We start from the raw sequence: 20777 nt of genomic DNA on the forward strand, positions 1-20777 counted from the left end.
TCCCTTTTCTAGTTAAAGAGCTTGAAGATGATAGGATTTTCAGTGTACACTCACTTCAATACTTTTACAAGTATTTATCTGCTCATCTTGGTAGCCACAGGGAGTGTGGTTATCCAGTTAAGAGAGCTGCTGGCTGATGAAAATTACTTTTGTTGCTCTTCTGTATCCTTCAGTCATAGGCATGATAATTATCCCTTAAATGCCAGTATGTTTTTATTTTTATCTAGCTGTGACAGACGAGTCTTCCAGCAGATTTTATTTCCCTCCTACGCTTGCACAAACTTTCACATGATGCTTCAAAAAAGGATCTGAGATGCCAGGCAAAACCCAGAGCTGATTTGTTTAAAGCCTTAATTAAAAACCTTATTAAATAAATTGAAAGTTTAAGTTATATTACTGGTGTGCAAACCAAACATTGTTCTCTAAGGAAGCTATTTACACAATGGGATTTTTAGTGGGATCTTTTGTCACATAATATGTCCTAAAAATGTATATTCTGAAATAGCCTAAGTACTTGTTTTGTGCTATCACTACAGATACTGTTAAGGCCAGTTATTTTCCTGCGTCTAAGAGAGAAAGTGATGTCTAAGATATAAAGTTCACATGTATTAAGGACAAAGAGATGACGAAATGTGTGACTAGGGAGGTGATTCTGCCACTCTACTCTGCTCTCATGTGACCCTACCTGGAGTACTGTGTCCAGTTCTGGAACCCTCATTGCAAGAAGGACATGGCGTTGTTGGAGCGGGTCCAGGGGAGGGCCACAAAGGTGATGACAGAAAGCTGAAGCACCTCCCCTATGAGGACAGGCTGAGAGCTGGGGTTCTTCAGCTGGAGAAGAGAAGGCTTGAAAGAGATCTTATAAGGCCTTCCAGTATATGAAGGGAATCTACAGGAAAGCTGGGGAGGGATTTTTTTAAGGGTATGTATGCAACAGGACAAGAGGAAATGGTTTTAAACAGGTAGAGAGTAGATTTAGACTAGATATTAGGAAGAAATTCCTTACTGTGAGGGTGGTGAGATACTGGAACAGGTTGCCCAGCGAGGTTGTGGATGCTCCCTCCCTGGCAACATTCAAGGCCAGGCTGGGGCTTCTGAGCATTGTGGTTTGGAGGGAGATGTCCCTGCCTATAGCAGGGAAGTTTGGAACTGTATGATCTTAAAGGCCCCTTCCAACCCAAACCATTCTGTGAATCTATGATGTAAAAAAGTTGGTTGCTACTTGCTGTGCAGATGTGTGTGTAACAACTATGGAGCTCCACGTGGCTCTGTGAGTGATGGTGCTGTCCGTGAACTTGCATTTCCAGAGTAATCTATCATAGAATCATTAAAGTTGGAGAACACTTCTAAGGTCATCTAGTCCAACCATCAACTTGTCCCCTAACTGTGTCCTTTAGTGCTACATCCATGCATTTCTTGAACAGCTCCCTGGGCAGGCTGTGCCAATGCCTCGCACCACTCTCTGTGAAGAAATTTTTCCTAACCTCCAATCCGAACCTTTCCTGTCACAACTTGATGCCATTCCCCCTTATCCTGTCTTTGTTTCTTTCACTACAGCCTGCTTTCAGGCAGTTGCAGAGAGCAATAAGGTTTCCCCTGAGCCTTTTCTTCTCCAGACTGAGCAATCCCAGTTCCCTTATCCTCTCCCTGCAAGACAGACTCCAGACCCTTCACAGCTTTGTTGTCCTTCTCTGGACATGTTGTTGTATACCTTTCTTATAGTGAGGAGCTCACAGCTGAGCACAGTTCTTGAAGAGTGACCTCAACAGGGCTGGAGACTGAGGGACGATCACTTTTCTGCTACTGCTGGCATTACTATTTCTGATACAAGCCAGGATGCCATTGGCCTTCTGTAGGGCCTCCCTACCATTAGGCAGAGAAGCACTCCCTCCCAACTTGGTATCATCTCTAAACTTACTGAGGGTGCACTCAATCCCCTTGTCCAGATCATCATTAAAGATATTAAACAGAATGAGCCCCAGTACTGGCCCTTGGGGGGAATATCACTCATGACTGGTCTCCAGCTGGATTTAACTCCATTCACCACCATTCTCTGCATCTGGCTATCTCGCTAGTTTTTTTTTTTTCACCCAGTGAAGAGTACACATGTCCAAACACTGGGCTGCTAACTTCTTCAGGAGAATGCTGTGTGAGACAGTCAGGAACCTTACTGTAGTCTAAGTAGGCTATAGACGCAGACTCCCCCTCATCCACAAGGCAGGTCACCTGGTCAAAGAAGGAGATCAGTTTGGTCAAGCAGGACCTGAATTTTGTGAACCTGTGCTGGCTACATCAGATCCCCTAGTTATCCTGCACATTACCTCTCACCATCTGTCTGTGCACTTATTCGCAGATGGTTATTATTGCCAAAGGTCACATCTTTTGTCTTTTTTATAGACATAATCTGCTGAAGTGATTCCAAGTCAAGTTTGTAAAATTCAGGGCATTCACACTCTGAAAACACACTTAAGGGAAGCAGGTTATCTTACCATTTGGTGAAAAGTGTACAGAGCTTTGGGAGTGTTTTGTCATTGCTGATGGATTGTAGTTTTAGCAAGACATAGACATCTTCTGTTGTAGTAAAGTCATCCCTTCACAGCAGTGCAGGGCTTTTACAGTATTTGAGCATAGGAACTGGTTCTAGGAATTGGCTCCTTCACCAATTCTGTATGATGTAATGGGTGAAACAAAGCACTCTACTGTTGTGATAGCTTTTCGGTTTCTGTTCTTTGTACATCACTGAGATGTTTAAATGTAAGTTGCTTAGGTGGAACATACTGCTGTTCTTAGGTCAGTATCTAAATTGTATTGTACCTACCATGCTACCCCATGATTACCTCCTGGTGCCTTTCATATACTTACAGCTCTTGTTGTTTGGTCAACAGACTTCAGCACAGATGCAGTTCTTTTGGTATGTGTCGTGAATAATGCAATAGAGGAATAATAACGCTGCTATATTTAGTTTTCATTAACGTATAAGGTCCCTCTAATCCTTTTAAAGATATGCTGCAAGAGCATATTTGTACTCTTGTCTGAGCATATTACAGTAGTTTTGATTTCAGTGATCCTTTGTGACAAGAAATAAATTGAGCAGTACAGTGTTTGTGTACTGTGAAAGCTTCTGTTTGGTTATTCCTTCTGACTGGCTTCTCTGACATTAAGGAAATGAGACCTACAGATACCAGCTGTATTGCTGCTTCCTTTAGATCTGATTTCAGGGATCTAGCTCTTGAAAATGGGTTTCTGAAAAGTGTGCATTTTGAAGTATATCCAATCATTTAAACTCTTTTTCTGTCTGTGAAATGGCTCCACCCTCTTATTTTTTTTCTTCAGAGCCGGTAGGCTTGTTAATTTTTTTGTAAAGTGTTGTGCCTATAGTAGTACATTCATGTAGGTTAAAAGGATGATCCATCACAGGGGTGACGTGATGTGCTTTGTAATGCATTTTGACTTGCTGCCTCCATTAAATGCACTGTGTTCAATGAAATAACCAAGTGCGTTGAACAGCGTTGTGCTGGGTGATCAATGCTTGGTATGCTGTAGCTGGTCTATTCCATCCCCATCCTGTCAGCTGAAGTGATAGCAGTAGAGTTGATGTTGTCATCGCTTCCTCAGAGTTAACAGTGAGGATAACACATGGTGTAAAAGCTGGCACATCTGAATCATCATTTAAGGCAGCCTGCAGAAATAAGACTACGTTAATTAAACTTGATTGATACCTAGAAACTGTAGACAAAGCCCTAAGGCCTAGAACTTATTGGTTTTAGGCTTATGTTTTGACTTCTCATGCAAGCATCAGAAATACATGAAGCAATCTGTGTGTTGCCCACTCTGCCTACTGGAAGACCTATGAAGAGAGTTTTCAGTCTGCGTTTTCTGAGATGACTCCACAGAGCTTATTACAATGATTCAGATTCACCAGTAGTGTGCTGTGTAACATCTGAGCATTCATGTAACCTTTTACACAGCCATGAAGATGTATTTATATTTTGTGTTGCTTAGATTCAAGTGTTTGTGTCCTTTCTGGTTTTATTGCATGTGAAATATAGAGGTGAATCACTAACTGTTGTAAACCTAAAGCCTGCAATTATATTGTAAATCTGGTTACTACAGAGCCAGTGGTAAAGGGCTGTCAATGCTGCCCAAAACCAGCAGTGTACTATCATTATAATTACTTCACTTTATGAGTAAGTTTATTCAGCTGCAAGAAATGGATTTAAAGAATCAGTAGGCTTTGAGATACCATCTACTCTATTATATAATATTGATATATAGTAAAGCTATTAGAGGATTGTGCCACAGGTGTAAGTTTTTAAGCACTTTCTTTTTGATGAACTGTATTTTCACTTTATAGATTGATGTCTTTAGCATAAATGATTTCCTCATTTTAACAGCTTTAGTTTTCATTACAGAATGCTTTTAGGTTATTTCTTCCCCTCCATATTTCCTTCATGTAAGTGGGCAATAGATGAATAAGTATGTGAGCTCAAAATATCCTGTATGAAAAATATTTTCTTATGTAAACGCACATATTACATATTAGTGAAATCACTGTTGTGGTGTTTGGAGCTTTATATTACTACACGGATTGAGAAATTTCAGAAGTGTAATGAACACGTAAAGAAGAAATTTCAGCTTTCATAAATATTCCAAGAAATTTATCTGCCTGAGAAAGTGAGTTCTTGATACACATTTATAATGATGAACAGTTTTTGAGAACAATTTGAATTGTTTGATGATTGATTGCTTAATATATTTTTTTCCTTTTCCAGCTGTCCATATTTATCAGAGAAGATTACACCTGCTATACCTGCAATTGGTGGGATACTTTTCTTTTTCGTGATGGGGACCCTGCTGCGTACTAGTTTCAGTGATCCTGGTGTCCTCCCCCGTGCAACACCAGATGAAGCAGCAGATCTAGAGAGACAAATAGGTAACACTGAAGGTCTGTTTTCTCCTCGCTTTCCTCCCGAGGGTTTCTGTGCTATATGAAGGCGATGTGCTGCTCTGTTCCTGGGAGAAGTTACTCCTGTTTTTCCACAGTAATTGTTCTGGAGTTGCTGTGTCCAATGACACTGCAGTTGAGTGATTTCTGTGGAAAGGCGGTTGATCAACTCTTCAAAAAGACAGTAAACAAAATGCTGGTCCTGGAGAGTGATAGTTATTACTGTGAATACTTTTCAGCAGGCATTGTAGAACTCTGACTGTAGTGTGCAAGAGAATTTTTGAAGTGTTTTTGACAAGAAAGCTAATGTTGCAAAGGTTATTAAGTTGTACATCTTTTAAAGTAATGTATCCTCACAGTTTGAAGGAATTTAATTAGATTATGAATTATGTTGTGAAAGGATCAGATAATAATAATATAAGCCTATATTAATGTACAGTGTTGCAATTTGATACAGTCTGGGAAAAGCTGTACTTCAGTTACTAATTGTATGTATTTTTTATCTGTTTAGAGCTGGCACAAGTAAAGGAGAGTGAGCTAGCTTTTAATCACTTGTCAAGTGATTAAAGTGTCAAGTTCTAATTGTGGAATTTCTAAAGCTACAGATGAACTAAATAGCATTTGCTGTCTAGATAAGAAAACACGGGATAAATTTGCAGAGCTACTTCATAAACAGTATTTGCTTATTTTTGTACTAAGCAAGTTTAGTAACAACTACTTCAAAATGATACCCTAGGAATTCGTTTGTTCTGAAGTTGTTTCAGAGAGATTCTCACTCATATAATTGAAAAAATATGTAACAGGTGTATGCAAGCACAGGATGTGTACCTCTATGGTCCTTAATGTTTGCACGCTACAGTGTTCAGTGTTGTCTGAGGATTTTGTACCATGACAAATAATGCTGTAAAATTCTGTAAAAGCAAAAGCTAAAGCTTTTGTTGCCAACGCTCCTACATCTATAATATATGAATTTTAAGGGTTAACTTCAGAAAAGTTTTTGTCTGCTTCTTTAGGGTAATATTCTACACAATGCATTAGTGAAACTGACTGAAGGGCAAAGTCATTTGTTTGGTTATATTATGGAGTAGGGTTGATTTGGTATGTATATGGAGCAGGAGTTCTGGTTTAGTTTCCTCAGAAAGCATTGGTATGAATATGGCACTGAACCATGCCAGTGAGTGGAAATGATAAAGGGTTTTAGTCAAAACACTAAAATGTCACATCAGCATTACATTTGTTTGCTTAAATTTGAATGCAGACGTGATGTAGACATCCTGAAGCTATGCCTTCCACATATAGAAATCTGTTGGACAAAGGAACGTTCTTAAGGGAAAACAAAAAAGCTGATGACTTGAAATCGTTAATTGAGACCTTTTTGAATCTTGAACTCAGAGGAAGGGTAACAAATTCATTTTTAATAGCTTCCATATTTTAGTGGTTGTTTGAATCTCATGGGTTCATTGTTTAAAAAATATATCCTGAAGACTGAGTTTCAGAAAATTGCTCTTGGAGGAACAAGAGTGATGGTTGAGTGCCTTCTGGAAAGGCACATGTTGTCTTTGTTATGGATTATTTTAAGAAGTAGGGTTTCAAAATAGTGATGAGTTTATTGGTTGTCACTACAGCAAGATCATTTTATTTTGCCAGGTTTGGAGTGTTCCGAGCACAGCTGTTACAGTATGCTAAGTCATAAAGTATAAAGGTGTCTGCATAAACAGCATTTAGTATGCTTCAGTGAAGCGAAGTTAATGCATTTGCTACATACTACGTGCAGCAGCTATTTTTACGTGATCCATGTATCCTTTGCATAGATTTGAGATCTTTGGAGCTGTGTAATCATGTAGCAGCTCAGTTTGTTGAACTTGAAGAAGGATTTTTTTTTTTTTTTTACTGTGCATTTGTGAAGTCTGATGCATGTAGTTCACTGATTTTTATGGATCTGGAATAGCTTTCAGTACCAACAGAGCAGTCACATTGGCAGTCACATTTCTGTAAGAAAAGCTGTATTGCTTTTTTTTCTACGCTTGGACTAATTGTGCATAGTCTGGAGCCGTCTGATATGGCCACAAGGGAAGAAGGTTGCATTTGGTCAGTCATGACTTAGCTTTGGCCAAGGACCATACTGTACATAGACACACAGAAGTGCATTGTTAGATTTTAGATGATCCAGGTAGCTCAGTGCTAATGGGTGAATTGGGATATGGCACTTGGCATTATTTCAAAAAAATCTTTGGTCAACCTGGTCTTTACGTTCATAAAGAAGTAAAATCAGAAATGGAAGAAGCATTGTGAAACTATTGTCACTGTAGTGGAATGTGTTTCTATTGAGAAACTGGAGTTGTGTTCAGATACAATGATTCCAGTCCTCTTTTGTGTAAGAGAAGAATTCCTAATTTTTGCAGAATCCAGATATGTGGACAATGAATGATAAAGTTCAAATTCACATTGGGAAACGTTAACAAATATCTGAGGAAGACTGACTTCAGAGCTTATTTTTTTCAGCTTTTAGTACTGCTATCACTGTAGATGTGCTGCATAGAAGTATGTGCAAGTTGCTACAACAGATAATGGCATTAGATTCACAGATGGGAAGGAAAGAATCGAGAGCAATGAAAAAAACATCTCAGAACTATTTGTGATCACGTGGAGGAAAATGATAATTTCCTTCTTCGTTCTCCTTTCCCCCATCAGATTTTTCTCAATAAAGTTATTCTATGTAGGAATTTTTGGAAAGAGGATGGAATTCAAACATATATGTTTCTTCCTCTTTGTATAATGAAACTATTGCAATTTTTAAGATGTAGAGTTTTGTTTTTTAAAAAAGGCATTTTAAAATTGCATTTCCTGTGTAACTTCTATAATTTCTGTGACCACTGTATAGTTTTTTTGTTTTATTAATGCAATGTTAGTAATGCAATATTTGGAGAGCAGAGGACATTCTTCACTAAAAATTTATGATTGGAAGGTAAACATTTTTATTAGATACCTGAAATTATAATGTCTTTCTAATTGAAAACCTTCCTTAAGAAGGAATGTGTTCCCCTGAAGAACCTCTTTAAATCTGCCAGAACAGTTTCTCCTGACTGTTTCATAGTGACAATTCTTTCCAGAAGTCCTGTTTTTTCTCTCCTTGCAGTGAAGTGCAAGTAGCCTTTGTTTGCCAGTCATCATCCTGGTCTCTGCTTTCCTGATGATGAGTTATAGCATCTGAGCTGTTTCCAAAGAATCAGAGTAGATGTTCATAATACCTGATATATCTGTCATAAAGGAAACAGTGCTGCTTTCGAAATTAAAAAAAAAAAAAAAAAAAAAAAGATGAATGGTAATTTCAAAATTAAAAAAACCAAAAGTTGTATATTACAGTTAAATTCAAACTTTATCAAATTTGAGATACAGAGGTATTTTTAAAATGAAATTGTAGCAAATTTTAAGTGATGGTTTAGAAAGGAATTTATTCTTCATCTGTTTCTCCTAACTTACGCAAATGCATTGGTTGTACACATGGAAGTTGGCCTTTTACCTTTTCAGAAAGGCAACTTTACTGGGACACTGCATTGCCTCATTAGAAAAGATTCTCAGTAGGTCTCACCCTCCACTCTGGAGGATGCTGAGTAGAAGCCTGCACTTTGCAAAACATGTTTTAAAACAGTACTAGGAGAAGGGAAGTTGACCAACTGTTGACCAACTGTTTTTCTTTCATTTGTTATATTAACAAATCTAGAATAATTTGCAGGAGTCTGTGTTTATACAGCGAAATGGAAAATTACTACTGTATTGACTCTAAGGTAGAACGTTTTTAAAAGGAAGGAGCAACTTTGTGTTTTTATTGTGTCAAAATGCTATTATTTCCCAAACTAATAAAGTAAAGGCAATAAAGCGTCAGAGAAAAAATGCAATTTTATTAATTTTTCTTTCCATAATCCCCGATTAAGTGAATGATCAAGTCTTGCGGGGTAGAGTATCTGAAGGCTCTCCACAAATGTCTACATTTCTTTAAATATATTTCTTGGCTAAAGATAGGACCTTGTGGTTGGTTAGAAGCCACCTGCAATCACGTCATGGCACTTCTTTCTGCTGGTCTTCACTTTTGTTTTTTTTCTTCTTTGATGAAAAGTACTGAGAATAATTTAGTCCTGTTATAATGTGAGATCGTTGTAAGGAACTTATGTGATGCATTAGATGATGGAAACCATTTTAATTCTGATTAAAGTAAGAATAACCATATCATTGCTTCCTCTGCTGAAAAACGAGTGTGCTGTATAAAAGCAAGCGGTCCTCAGTTTAGAACGGAAAGTCAGGTCTGGTCCTTTGAAGTTGGACCACCTACACTGATGGCTGACAGTTTAACTATAGAAAAATATTACCTATAATTTCTTAAGCTGTTTCAGAAGTAATAAAATCCTCCTGAAGAATGGGAGACTTTCACACCTGCATTTGAGAGGAACAGAGAGGAGGGTAAGAAAAGCTGGAAGGAATAGTAGAATTTAGGTGCTGTCCTATGTTACCTGCCATCTCTGTAGGTGCTTTTTCATTTGTCATTCTTCGAATTTCTTCAGACCCTAAAGGAAACTGAAATTAAAATCCATTAATGAAGGTGCTGCTGGAATTTACTAGCTGATTATCATTGGAAATAATAATGATGGTGCAGTTGAGAGGGGGTAAACTTCAGAACAAAACCTTGTATAATCTGTTCTTTTTATGTAGAGCAGCTCAGCTTTTTAATGGAAATGCACCTTTTCAGTAATTGCATATAAAGATAATGGTGGTGGTCTGCAAAAAGAGATTGCAAACCAGTTGTTGAAGTGTAGCTATTAGGATTTAGCTATTTTGCTGTGACAGGTGTTTTTTAGAACTATATCCAGCTACTTTGTGAAATGCATGAGCATTTTGTAGACCATGTTTTAAATATGCTTTTGTTAAGGGATTTCCCCAATTTAATCACAGCAAATGAATACTTCAGCGTTTATATCCAGTACCCATATATGCAGTTCTTATTTGTATCTATGATTTTTGAATTGCCTTTGGTGTAATAGTCACTTTAGAGATTTTATGATGTGCAGTATAATTATTTATTCTTGTAGTGTGGCAGAAATATAAACAGGCTATGAATATTATCTGGATATGTTCTGGTCCCTATTTAAAGGACAAAGCATTTTGATTGCTTTGTAGTTGGCATGAAAAATGGCTTAGATGTGTTATTTTCATAATCCTGCTCATATAAGCTTCAGAAAGCTTATAAAGATGCAAAAAGAATCCAAAAGGAGAAGATAAATTTTCCATGAATAATAAAAACCTAGACAGATAAGGTTCTCCTGGATGACTGGAGGAAGGGTCACATCACTCCCATTTACAAGAAAGGGAGCAAGGAGGACCCTGGGAACTACAGGCTGGTGAGTTTCACCTCTGTGCCTGGGAAGATCATGGAACAGATCATCCTGGATAACATGCTTGATCACATGAGGAGTGGGTGTGTGATTCGAGACAGCTAGCACGGCTTCACCAGAGGAAGGTCATGCTTGACCAATCTGGTGGCCTTCTGTGATGGAGTGATGGCATCGGTGGACAAGGGAAAGGCAACTGATGTCATTTACCTGGACTTGAGCAAGGCCTTTGACATAGTCCCCCACCACATCCTTATCTCCAAATTGGAGGGATGTGGATTTGATGGGTGGACCACCTGATGGGTAAGAAACTGGTTGAAAGGCTGCAGACAGAGGGTGGTTATCAATGGTTCTGTGTCCAGGTGGAGGCTGGTATCAAGTGGCGTCCCCCAAGGGTCTGTCTTGGGATCAGTGCTCTTTATCAATGACATCAACAATGGAATCAAGTGCACCCTCGGCAAGTTTGCTGATGGCACCAAGCTGAGTGGTGCAGTTGACACGGTAGAAGGAAGGGATGCCATTCAGAGGGACCTTGATAGGCTGGAAAGATGAACCCGGGTGAACCTGATGAGGTTCAACATGGCAAAGTGCAGAGTTTTGCACTTGGGCCGGAGGAATCCCAGGCATCCATACAGACTGGAAGGAGAGGTCCTTGAGAGCAGCCCTGTGGAGAGGGACCTGAGGGTCTTGATAGATGAAAAACTTAACATAAGCCAGCAGTGTGCCCTTGCACCTCAGAAAGCAAATGGTATCCTGGACTCCATCAGAAGAGAGGTGGCCAGCAGGGACAGGGAGGTGATTGTCCCCCTCTATTCCGCTTTTTTGAGGCCCCATCTGGAGTACTGTGTCCAGGTCTGGAGCCCCCAGTACAAGAAGGACAGGGAGCTGTTGGAGAGGGTCCAGAGGAGAGCCACGAAGATGATCAGGGACCTGGAGCACCTCCCCCTACAAAGACAGGCTGAGGGAGCTGGGCTTGTTCATCCTGGAGAAAAGAAGGCTGTGGGGTGACCTCATTGCAGCCTTTCAGTACTTAAAGGGAGCCTACAAACAGGAGGGGAATCAACTCTTTGTAAAGGGTTGATAGCTGCAGGACAAGGGGAAATGGTTTTAAGTTGAGGGAGGGGAGATTGAGGTTGGATGTCAGGGGAAATTCTTTACAGAGTGAGTGGTGAGGTGCTGGAACAGGCTGCCCAGAGAGGTTGTGGATGCCCCGTCCCTGGAGGTGTTCAAGGCCAGACTGGATGGGGCCCTGGGCAGCCTGGTCTAGTATTGAATGTGGAGGTTGGTCACCCTGCATGTGGCAGAGGGGTTGGAGATTCATGATCCTTGAGGTCCCTTCCAACCCTGGCCATTCTGTGATTCTGTGATAAGGCAGATGGCAGCGCTCTAACAGTGCACTTCTTGTTATGGGGCCTTGATGCAGAGACAAGTTGCCATGGGTTGTTCTAAGAAGTTCTTTTGCTTGTTGGTGTCCCTCTGTTTCAGTAATGGGAAGGTGGTGGTCATGTTCAGGATTTGCTATTCAGACGCTATACAAAAAAGACTTCGGGTTTTCTGACCTACAGACAAGTAAAACAGCCAGTGGCTTCTGCTCCAGACATTTTTCAAACTCAGAAGATTCCTGGAGTTCTCCATTGCTTCAGGATTCGATTTAAATTTGGATCCTTATAGTGCTTGCTTCTAGCTGTCGATAGCTTTTGATTCCTTTGGGCTTTATTCACATATTTTTTACTGGTTTCTGTTTATGTAGTTCCCTCAGGCATGGGACCAGAATTGTTTCCCAGATGATTATTAAAGTTTAATTCATTACCTTTATTCTCAAGGGCAGTGAGGGAAAGCATTCTTCGCCGTTGACAGGCTGAGAGAGCTGGGGCTGTTCAGCCTCGAGAAGATAAAGCTTTGTGGTGGTCTGATAGCAGCCTATCAATATCTAAAGGGGAGCTACAGAAAGTAAGGGGACAGACTCTTTAACAAGGTCTGTGGTGACAGAACAGAAGAAATGGCATCAAGCTTAAAGAGGGTAGCTTTAGGTTAGATGTAAGGAGAACTTTTACAGTGAGGGTGGTGAGGCACTGGAACAGATTGCCCAGAGAAGTGGTGGATGCCCCATCCCTGGAGACTTTCAAAGTGTGACTGGATAAAACCCTGGGCAACCTGATGTAGCTGTGATGTCTTTGTTCATTGCAGGGGAGTTGGACTGGATGACCTTTAAAGGTCACTTCCAAATCGGAGGATTCTGTTTCCTCTGGTCTAGATGGCTGGCATCTACCCATCCTAAACTGTTTCCTGTGTTGCTGACAACTTTAATAGTTTCAGAAATTCACTATAAAAATAATGATTTCTTTTATTTAATGAAAAGGCTTCTATGTGAATTTAATATGAAAGCAAAACTACTGTAAAGCACATTAGCTGCCTACAGTAACAGCAGTACATTTAAAGTTTAGAAAGCATTAGCACAATTTTAAGAAGCACTCTAACTTACTTGGACACAACATCCAACATTGAGATGGGCTGTTGTTTCTAAGGGAGCATGAAAACCAGGAGCAGCCTTACCAGATCAGTAGTCCATCTATCCTGATGTCTAATCCGTGACCAGCAGTGGATGTGCACAGAAAGAATACAAATGCCTTGCTGTACCCTTATTGCTTTCCCTAACCTACAGCTTAGGGACTTCTAAGTTAAAGTCTATGCATAATTTTTATAAATGTTTTTTAATGTCTTATTTTTACTGAAGCTGATGAAACTTTGAATACTGCTGTATGTTCTGAGTTTAACTACATTTGAGTTCTGAGATGCTTTTCCATTGTAGTGGCCACAGTAGTTCTGACTTTTTGAAAGACTGTTTTGCAGGCTGTTTATAGTAAAATAATCAGGCTTATTTAGTCCTATATTAATGACGTTGCATTGTCAACACTGAATTTTTCTAGTCTTTGTCACTTGGAATTTTGAAACCTCTTTGCAGTTATGATTTTTGTCTCCTTTAGCTCATTTAGCAGAGGGTAGTCTTCAAAAACTGGAAAACGTTTTTAGATTTCATTAGGGTCTATGAAGTTAAATCTCTGTGGCCAGCGCAACATAGGTATTTCATGGAATTGTTCAATGGTATTAAGAAATACTGCTCACAGATGCAACTTAGGTATGCTTTTCTTCCTGTCCAAAGGTGGGATATGAGATTGATGATCATACCTGGTATTTCATGCTTTAAACAATATTCTTAAAATCTAGTAGAAATATGTTTTTGTATGCCAGCTGAGTCTTTCAGAAAGCTCTTGTGCCATATGCTTTTTTCTTTCAACAAATCACTGACAATTACATCTGTGTCTGGAAGTGAGGTTACATTTCACACAAAACCCTAGACTTAAGGATGGTGATGCAGTTCTACTCTTAAGAAAATAGTGTGCAACATTTTCCGAAATCAAGGCAGTAACACTTTTCTCTAAAGTATGAGCAATACTTGGTCAAGTATTTCTTGTCAGCTTTCAGATAAAGAGTTATGTGTGGAATGCAGTTAGCTGCTACTGGTTGTCCAAGCTGGGTTCCCAGTATTGTTTGTCCCTGAAATTACTGTTTGGAAACAGAGAAATGTTACTTAAGTTCTTATCACTTTTAAAAAAAATAATAATAAAAAAATGAAAAAAACCCTTTTCTTCTTGTATCCCCCTATTGTTAAGTATATAGCTTCAATTTAAGTAGTTAAACACTGAGAATGCTTTTCTTAGAGGAAGCTTATGTTCTTATGGGGTTTCTGTTATTGTTCTTCAGATGTTATAGGTCATACATGAAGATTTTTCATTGCATTATCTGTTTCTCTCAGCAGGAAACATTGGAAGTACTCATAGTTATTAATTTTGCTAATCGTATTGTTTGAAGGTGGAAATTGCATCACAGTAGCAAACCTTGCATGATATGGTCTTGATAAGTTTGTGTAGTGATGATATAGAGAGACCTTCTAGAGGGGGTTTGTTCCTAGTATTGTAGGAAAACTGACCAAAAAGGCAAATGCTTGAGTGGAAGGATCCTGGTGATATGTATACAAAATTCCAGGCTTTGTCTCATACAAACATCGCCCCTCATTAATAATGAATGGAATAATTTGAGCAAAGTGGAATATGTTATTGTGTTAGAAAGAGATTGTGCTGTTTCTCCATTAAATATGTGAAGCAAGTTTTCTTGAAGTCAAATACCTTGGTCCTACAAGGGTATGGATTGTATCTTTGGTGGCTTTTGTTTAGTTTCTTCTAAAATAAATATGCTGGAGCCCCGTCTAGTGCATGAGCACTTAATGCTGCAATAGACAAGTTGTAAACTGTGTCACAGCAAAGTACCAGAAAAGGATTGGTGGCAACTCCATTAGTGGGAGAATTCTATGCTTATTTTATAAAATAGCTTGCCTTGCTATATCATTAATGGGTTGGAAAAGAAAAATGTAGAAAAGCAATGGTCAAACAGATTTATCTGTGGAGGGTAGTTCTGTAAAGGTTAATCTTATTATGCCTTAAAGGAACTGCATATATTTAAAGATTGGCCTGCATTTGAACACAAGTATGAGCAGTCCAATTGAAGCTAACTACAGTCCGAAAATTAGTGAGACCAGGACAAGGCAGGTACAAGGCATGTTTAGCACATTCAAGATAGGTAAGTTTGATTAAATCCAGCACTTTTGGTTTTACTCTCTTGATAGCTCCCAGAAGGACCAAAAAAAAAAAAAAAAAAAAAAGCTAATAAACAATGACTAAGATCGGATTTAATTATTCAGTTAAAGACTGTGGATGAAATTCTGACTGTTGCAAGTCAGCAAGACAGTTTTCATTTCATTTAGTTTGCATCAGCTTTCGCCCATGGATTTTGAGATACATTTTCTTCAGTTAGAGAGCTGGGATTGGCTGTGCCTGTGAACTTGAACTTCACTGCACTGGTTTGGAAGGAAATCTTCTTAGAAAAAACAGTGTTGTAAATGGAACAGGATGGCCAGTAGTCTCCCTTTTGCACCAGAGGCAAGGAAAGTTGCCTTTGAGATTCTGCTAAAGCATGTAAAAATAAAAAGACAAAGCAGGGCACTTCTTAGTGCTTTGGAAATAATGTTTTTTGTGGTTTTTTTTTCAGTTGCTGTGCATTTTCTATGAATAAATATTTCATTAAGGAAAAAAAAAATTCTGAAGGTCTTGGTTGTGATTTGAAAGTCATTTTCTTTTGATGGTTGTACATATTCAATACCTAGGACTTTCTATGAGGAGAAGCTTTTAAATGTTAGTGTTATTAAATTCAATGCACTGGCATTTCTAAGCAGTGTTGAAAGCTACAATTACATAACCATAAATATGAAATGGGAATCATTGGTTTATTAATGAACTAGTAGTCATAAACATGTTTGAATGAAGAGTTAATTGGGGCTAATGACATACATTTGTGTTCAGAACTTAATAGTCTTTCTTAACTCTTAGGTCAAAAATGGATATAACGCTGTGCTTTTTAAGGTCTATGAACTTATATAAAGACTAAGAGTATTACAAGCCTGCTGGTGATTATGTCACTGAAAGTATAATCTGTTGAAGCATATTTGCCTTTTTCAATGATAGCAACTAAAATCAGCAATAGAGGATTTTCATAACCACAACTTTGTACTGTTTTCTCCCCTAAATTTTCTTCCCTAACAGTACTGTATTGCATTATGTGGGTCGGTGCTAGTAAGATGTTATTTCACTGTTTCCCAGTACTTACTAACTTGTAATGTAGAGGGGAAAAAAAAACTGCGTATATGAGAATTGGCCCCAGAATTGTAAGAAACTCTTTCCTGTCTGGATCTAGGAATTGGCCATAACTCTGTTAAATGTTGAACAGCACGAGCACAGTTGTGCTCTGCCCTCAGAAAAGCGTACTTTCAGCTTACTTCTGAAAAAGAAAGCACATAAGAATAGGTTCTCTGTATAACCTGGAGAAATTAAGTCATTCCTTTTGACCTCATCAATTTTCATACCTGCTAGAATGCTTCAAAATCCATCGTTTAAGTAGTTAAGCTTCTTTTAACTAGCATAAACATAAAAATGAATAAATATGAAACTTAAGATAGTGTCTCTATCACATCTTCAGCAACTTTTATTGTGTAGTTACGCTTCAGCATGTAAATAAATACAGTAGTAACTTATGTGCAGCACTTGTTTAGTCATAAATATGATGGTAAGTACTACTGGCTTTGAGGTCAAAATCAGTATTATTGATTGGTATGAGAGCCACACAGTAACCTCTGCTTCCATGGTCATAGGACTTGGCTGAGCATTCCAGGAACAGTGCAGGGTCTGGTTGCAATTCAGTACAACCAAACATCTGACAGGGTCTAACAAGCTGCTTCTGAGCAACTGTTTCTTTAGTACTCACCACTCCTTTCCCGTATGGGATGCTTAGGAGCCTCATGTTTTGATTCTCTCATTTGCATCTATTGCACCTTCTTCCACTTCCTTTCCCAGGAGACTCAGAGGCCAACTTGCTTCAGTCCTCAAGTTTGCAGTGGTGTTCCATAGATACTTCTACTGATGCATGCTTTTGAGTGAGGAGGTTGCACATGAGAACTTCCTAAACTAGATTTGCTAATTCTGTTATTGCACCTTTACTATCAGGTCTACAATTACACTAATTTGAATGCCTTTCTAAGTAGGAGGCATTCTGGTTCCCACCTCCCCCAGACTGACAATGTGTAGATTGTAGGCTGTGCAGATATCCCTGCAGACTTCACAAAAATGGCACCTGGAGTGATATTTGTAATAATTTGACCTCAAACACCAGTCATGGATCTCGGAGTCATCCGGCCATGCCTGCCCAGCATTAAAGTGATAGAGATGACTTAAACATAGTTGTGAAGGTGACCCTGACTTCAAAATGCAGTTGCATTCATGTATGGGGGAAAAAAAAATTGGTTTCATTTCCCTATTGATTTTCCTGTTCTGTGTGTCTGAAAGTAATAAAAAAATATATATTTTTTGTCACTTCTGTGGCCTGATTTGATTGTGATTTCAGAAGAGCAGATAAACTGACAAAGAGGTACTGCTTTTGAAAGAGGTACTTCATTTGAAATAGTCATCTGAAATGTTTTCCCTTTTTAAATGAGCTGATGATCAGTCTGCTTACATGTTCAGAGATGAATATCTTCCTTAGATCAAACTTGTATTTCAAGGTTGAACTGAATAAACTCTGTTGAAAACATTTGTTTATGTTTTCACCATACTGTGCAACTAGCTGTCATTGTTTGTAATGTATTCTCAACAGACTGCTCAGGGGTATGAGATTGTAAGATTTTGGGGCTCAAGGTAGCTGTCAGCATCTGAAACTTTATTTTGGGCATTGCTTTGTCATTTATTTTTTTTTTAATTCAAATTAGTTGGTTGTGGATGCTATTTGTAATTATGTTTCTTCCTATCTTTAAGAGCACTTATTCTAGGAGAATGAGAAGGGTAGAAGCCAGTTCAAGTATATGAATATGAAGTCGATACAAACTTGTAACTGTAGGTCGCCGTCAAGAATGGTTGAGTGCATGCAGCATGGCTCATGTGCAGAGCCTAATGTATTGTGTTTCCCTGTTTAGATATTGCAAATGGCTCCAGTTCAGGAGGATACCGCCCCCCTCCCAGAACAAAAGAAGTGATCATCAATGGACAGACAGTGAAACTAAAATACTGTTTTACTTGCAAGATTTTCCGCCCACCTCGTGCCTCACATTGCAGCCTTTGCGATAACTGCGTAGGTGAGTAAAAAAATATATATATGGCGTATGTTTAGCTTGGTAACGCTATGTATGTATGTATGTTATGAATGCTTCAGAAATCAGAGGGAAAAGAAACTATCAGAGTTAGTGACAGGGTTGCTCATGAGAACACTTGCTGTGTTCATCCTTTTTCCTACAAACTCTGTTAAACGTTAAGAATTTTAGAAGGCAGAATATGAGTAGATTTGACCTAATGCATAAGTTGTGTCTAAGACAGAAAAGAGAAACCTCTCCTATGCATGTGCCTTTCCTATCCTGCTCTGCTAAACAAAGAAGCACCCAAACCAAGTGAGACCATGTGGTATCTGCGATGAAATTTCTAGTGCAGAGGGACAAATCTTTAAAGGAGTCTCAGCATTGTTTCCTTTCCCAAACTAAATTGCAGCCAAGGAGCTGCTTCTCTTGTTAATTTTGGACCAGCTTTGAAAGGCATACTTCTAACAGCTAGAGTTACACAGGGGAATGCACACTGTAGGTAACTCCTGCCTTTGAACAGTTTTAAGGCTAGAAACTTCTGAAGTCAGAATCAGTAAGAAATTACTGAGAAATGTTATTTGGAAAGGAAGTAGATGATGTCAAGGCCTATGGTTATTTTGTGACTATAGGGCTGGTTTTTTTTCCCTCTGAGCATCTTGTCTTTTTTGTGACTGTTTTGTTTGGAGGGCAGGCAAGGTGATTAAGATGCGCTTGGATTTTAAAACAAACTAAAAAACTCACCAATCAAATCCGAGTAGTTTTATAGTTAATTAAATCCCATTTAGAGTTCAGTGCAGCTGATTAGCACACTGTTGAGCCTGGATCTTATGCATTCAAGAAAATAATGTAGCAAGATGTCTCCAGCTGAGAAATGTAATTGCAGCATTCAGTACTGATATTTTTAGATATAAAGCAGTCACTGGAAGTATCATAATTTCATATGTAGATGATACTCGTATAATGAGCATGCTTACATGACAGTGAGAAGTGTAGCCTTTTGGCCCTGTGCCATTAGTTGGTAGCTGTAGATGGTTCCCTGGGTAAATAAGCATTCCTGACGTATTAGGGTTGCGTAAATCTTGTTAAAGCTGTTGAATATGGCAAGGATGTTACAGTTGATTCATCTTCACGAAAGTATCTTATCAAATTTATAACTTGGATGTTACAGTGTGATGCTATTGTCACAAATCTGACAGCTTGAAAATGCAGTTGTTGACCAGTACATAAAAAAAGTAAATATTGAAAAGGTAAATAAAAGGTGGGGGTTGTTATCCTCATCAAGAGAGTGCATAAATGAGAGCAACCCTTACAGATACATCTTGAAATCTATTTAAAAATACTGTTTTGGCTTTTTAAAGTAAATTGCAATGAGGAATTTATTTACAGTTTGTATGTACGCTGATTGTGTCCTTTTAACACTAAATTTGTGAAGCCTACAGTGAGAAGAATTAGTGATGGGAGAGGGAACTTAAAAACAATCTCTGTCTTCTGATTATGTCTGTATTGAAGCAACAGTTGTTAATTTGTCTGAATATATATATATATATATATATATATATATATATTAGAAAAGGGACAGAGTGAGTGTTTTGTACAAGCAGTAATTGTTTCCTATTTTTTTTTTGGTGAGATGATTGTGATTTGTTATTACACAATTGTGATTTAAAGCTACTTGTTTTCAAATAATTCATTTGTTGGAATGAATTCGCTGCAGTTTTCCCCATCAGCCTTTGTAATGGGAATTGTAATGGCTGCTCCAAAAGTAATGCTTCCTAGTTATTCTGTTGGCCCATGATGTCAGGAGCAGATGTTGGCGCTATGGCAGTAGAAGTTGAACCTGCACACCAATATTCCACTGCGTTTTGTTGCTGTGAGACAGGTGGCAGCAGAGGGGCAGTCTGACAGAATGGTGTTTGACATGGAAGTGTGTATGAAGCAAAGGTGTTGAACTGAATTTATCCATACGGGAAAAAATGGTGCCCACTGATGTTCATTAATGCTTGCTGGACGCTGATGGAGACCAAACAGTGGATGTGAGCAGAGTGAGGCAGTGGGTGGTGCATTTCATCAGTGGCAACAGTGATGTAAAAGACAAGCCAGATTCTGGACAGCCATGCTGCTGTCATATCACAAAATAAAGAGCATCTCAGTCAGTTTATCCATATGAATTGGCAGATTATGACCAGGGAACTGTGTCAGATTCAGTGCATTGAGAACAGTAGAGGTAACACTGGAATATCACCGAGTTAGTGTCAGGTGGGTCCCCACAGATGCTCACACAGGAATCGAAAGATGCTATATGGAAGTTTGTCGGGACCTATTGAACCAATATGGGGCTGAAGATGGCAGTTTTCTGGATCACGTTATTACCAGTGATGAGATGTGGGGTCATCAGTACGAGGCAGAGTCAAAACAATAATTCATGGAGTGACAATGTGTGAACTTCCCATTGAAGGAAAAGTTCAAAACTCAGCCCTCAGTGGGTAAAGTGATGTCTTTGGGGATGGAAAGGGGTGATCCTTCTGAATTTCCAGGAACCTGGGCAAACCATTAACTCTGACTGTTACATCGTGACTAAACTAACTGAGCTTGAAGGCTCAAACTTCCAAAGTGATGCCGGAGTAGAAGAAAGCCATTCTTTTGCAACATGGTAACACCAGGACCTGTACCAGTTTGAAGACTGTGGAGCGTATTGCCAGTGGTGGCTGGACTGTTCTACCAC

The 20777-nt window shown here is 38.9% G+C and overlaps 1 protein-coding gene across 1 annotated transcript in view; it reads left to right on the forward strand.

Annotated features, from left to right (window-relative positions):
• ZDHHC14 (zDHHC palmitoyltransferase 14) overlaps positions 1-20777 on the forward strand; it is a gene marked incomplete at both ends in the record, with an annotated part of 108724 nt that overhangs the window by 52079 nt on the left and 35868 nt on the right. Inside the window, 2 exons of the mRNA XM_079532575.1 lie at positions 4773-4945; positions 17900-18058. Of these exons, the coding sequence (XP_079388701.1) occupies positions 4773-4945; positions 17900-18058 (332 nt within the window). The remainder of the gene's footprint in view (positions 1-4772; positions 4946-17899; positions 18059-20777) is intronic.

This window comes from Tetrao urogallus, assembly GCF_951394365.1.
Source record: "Tetrao urogallus genome assembly, chromosome: 2".
Classification (NCBI taxonomy): Eukaryota; Metazoa; Chordata; class Aves; order Galliformes; family Phasianidae; genus Tetrao; species Tetrao urogallus.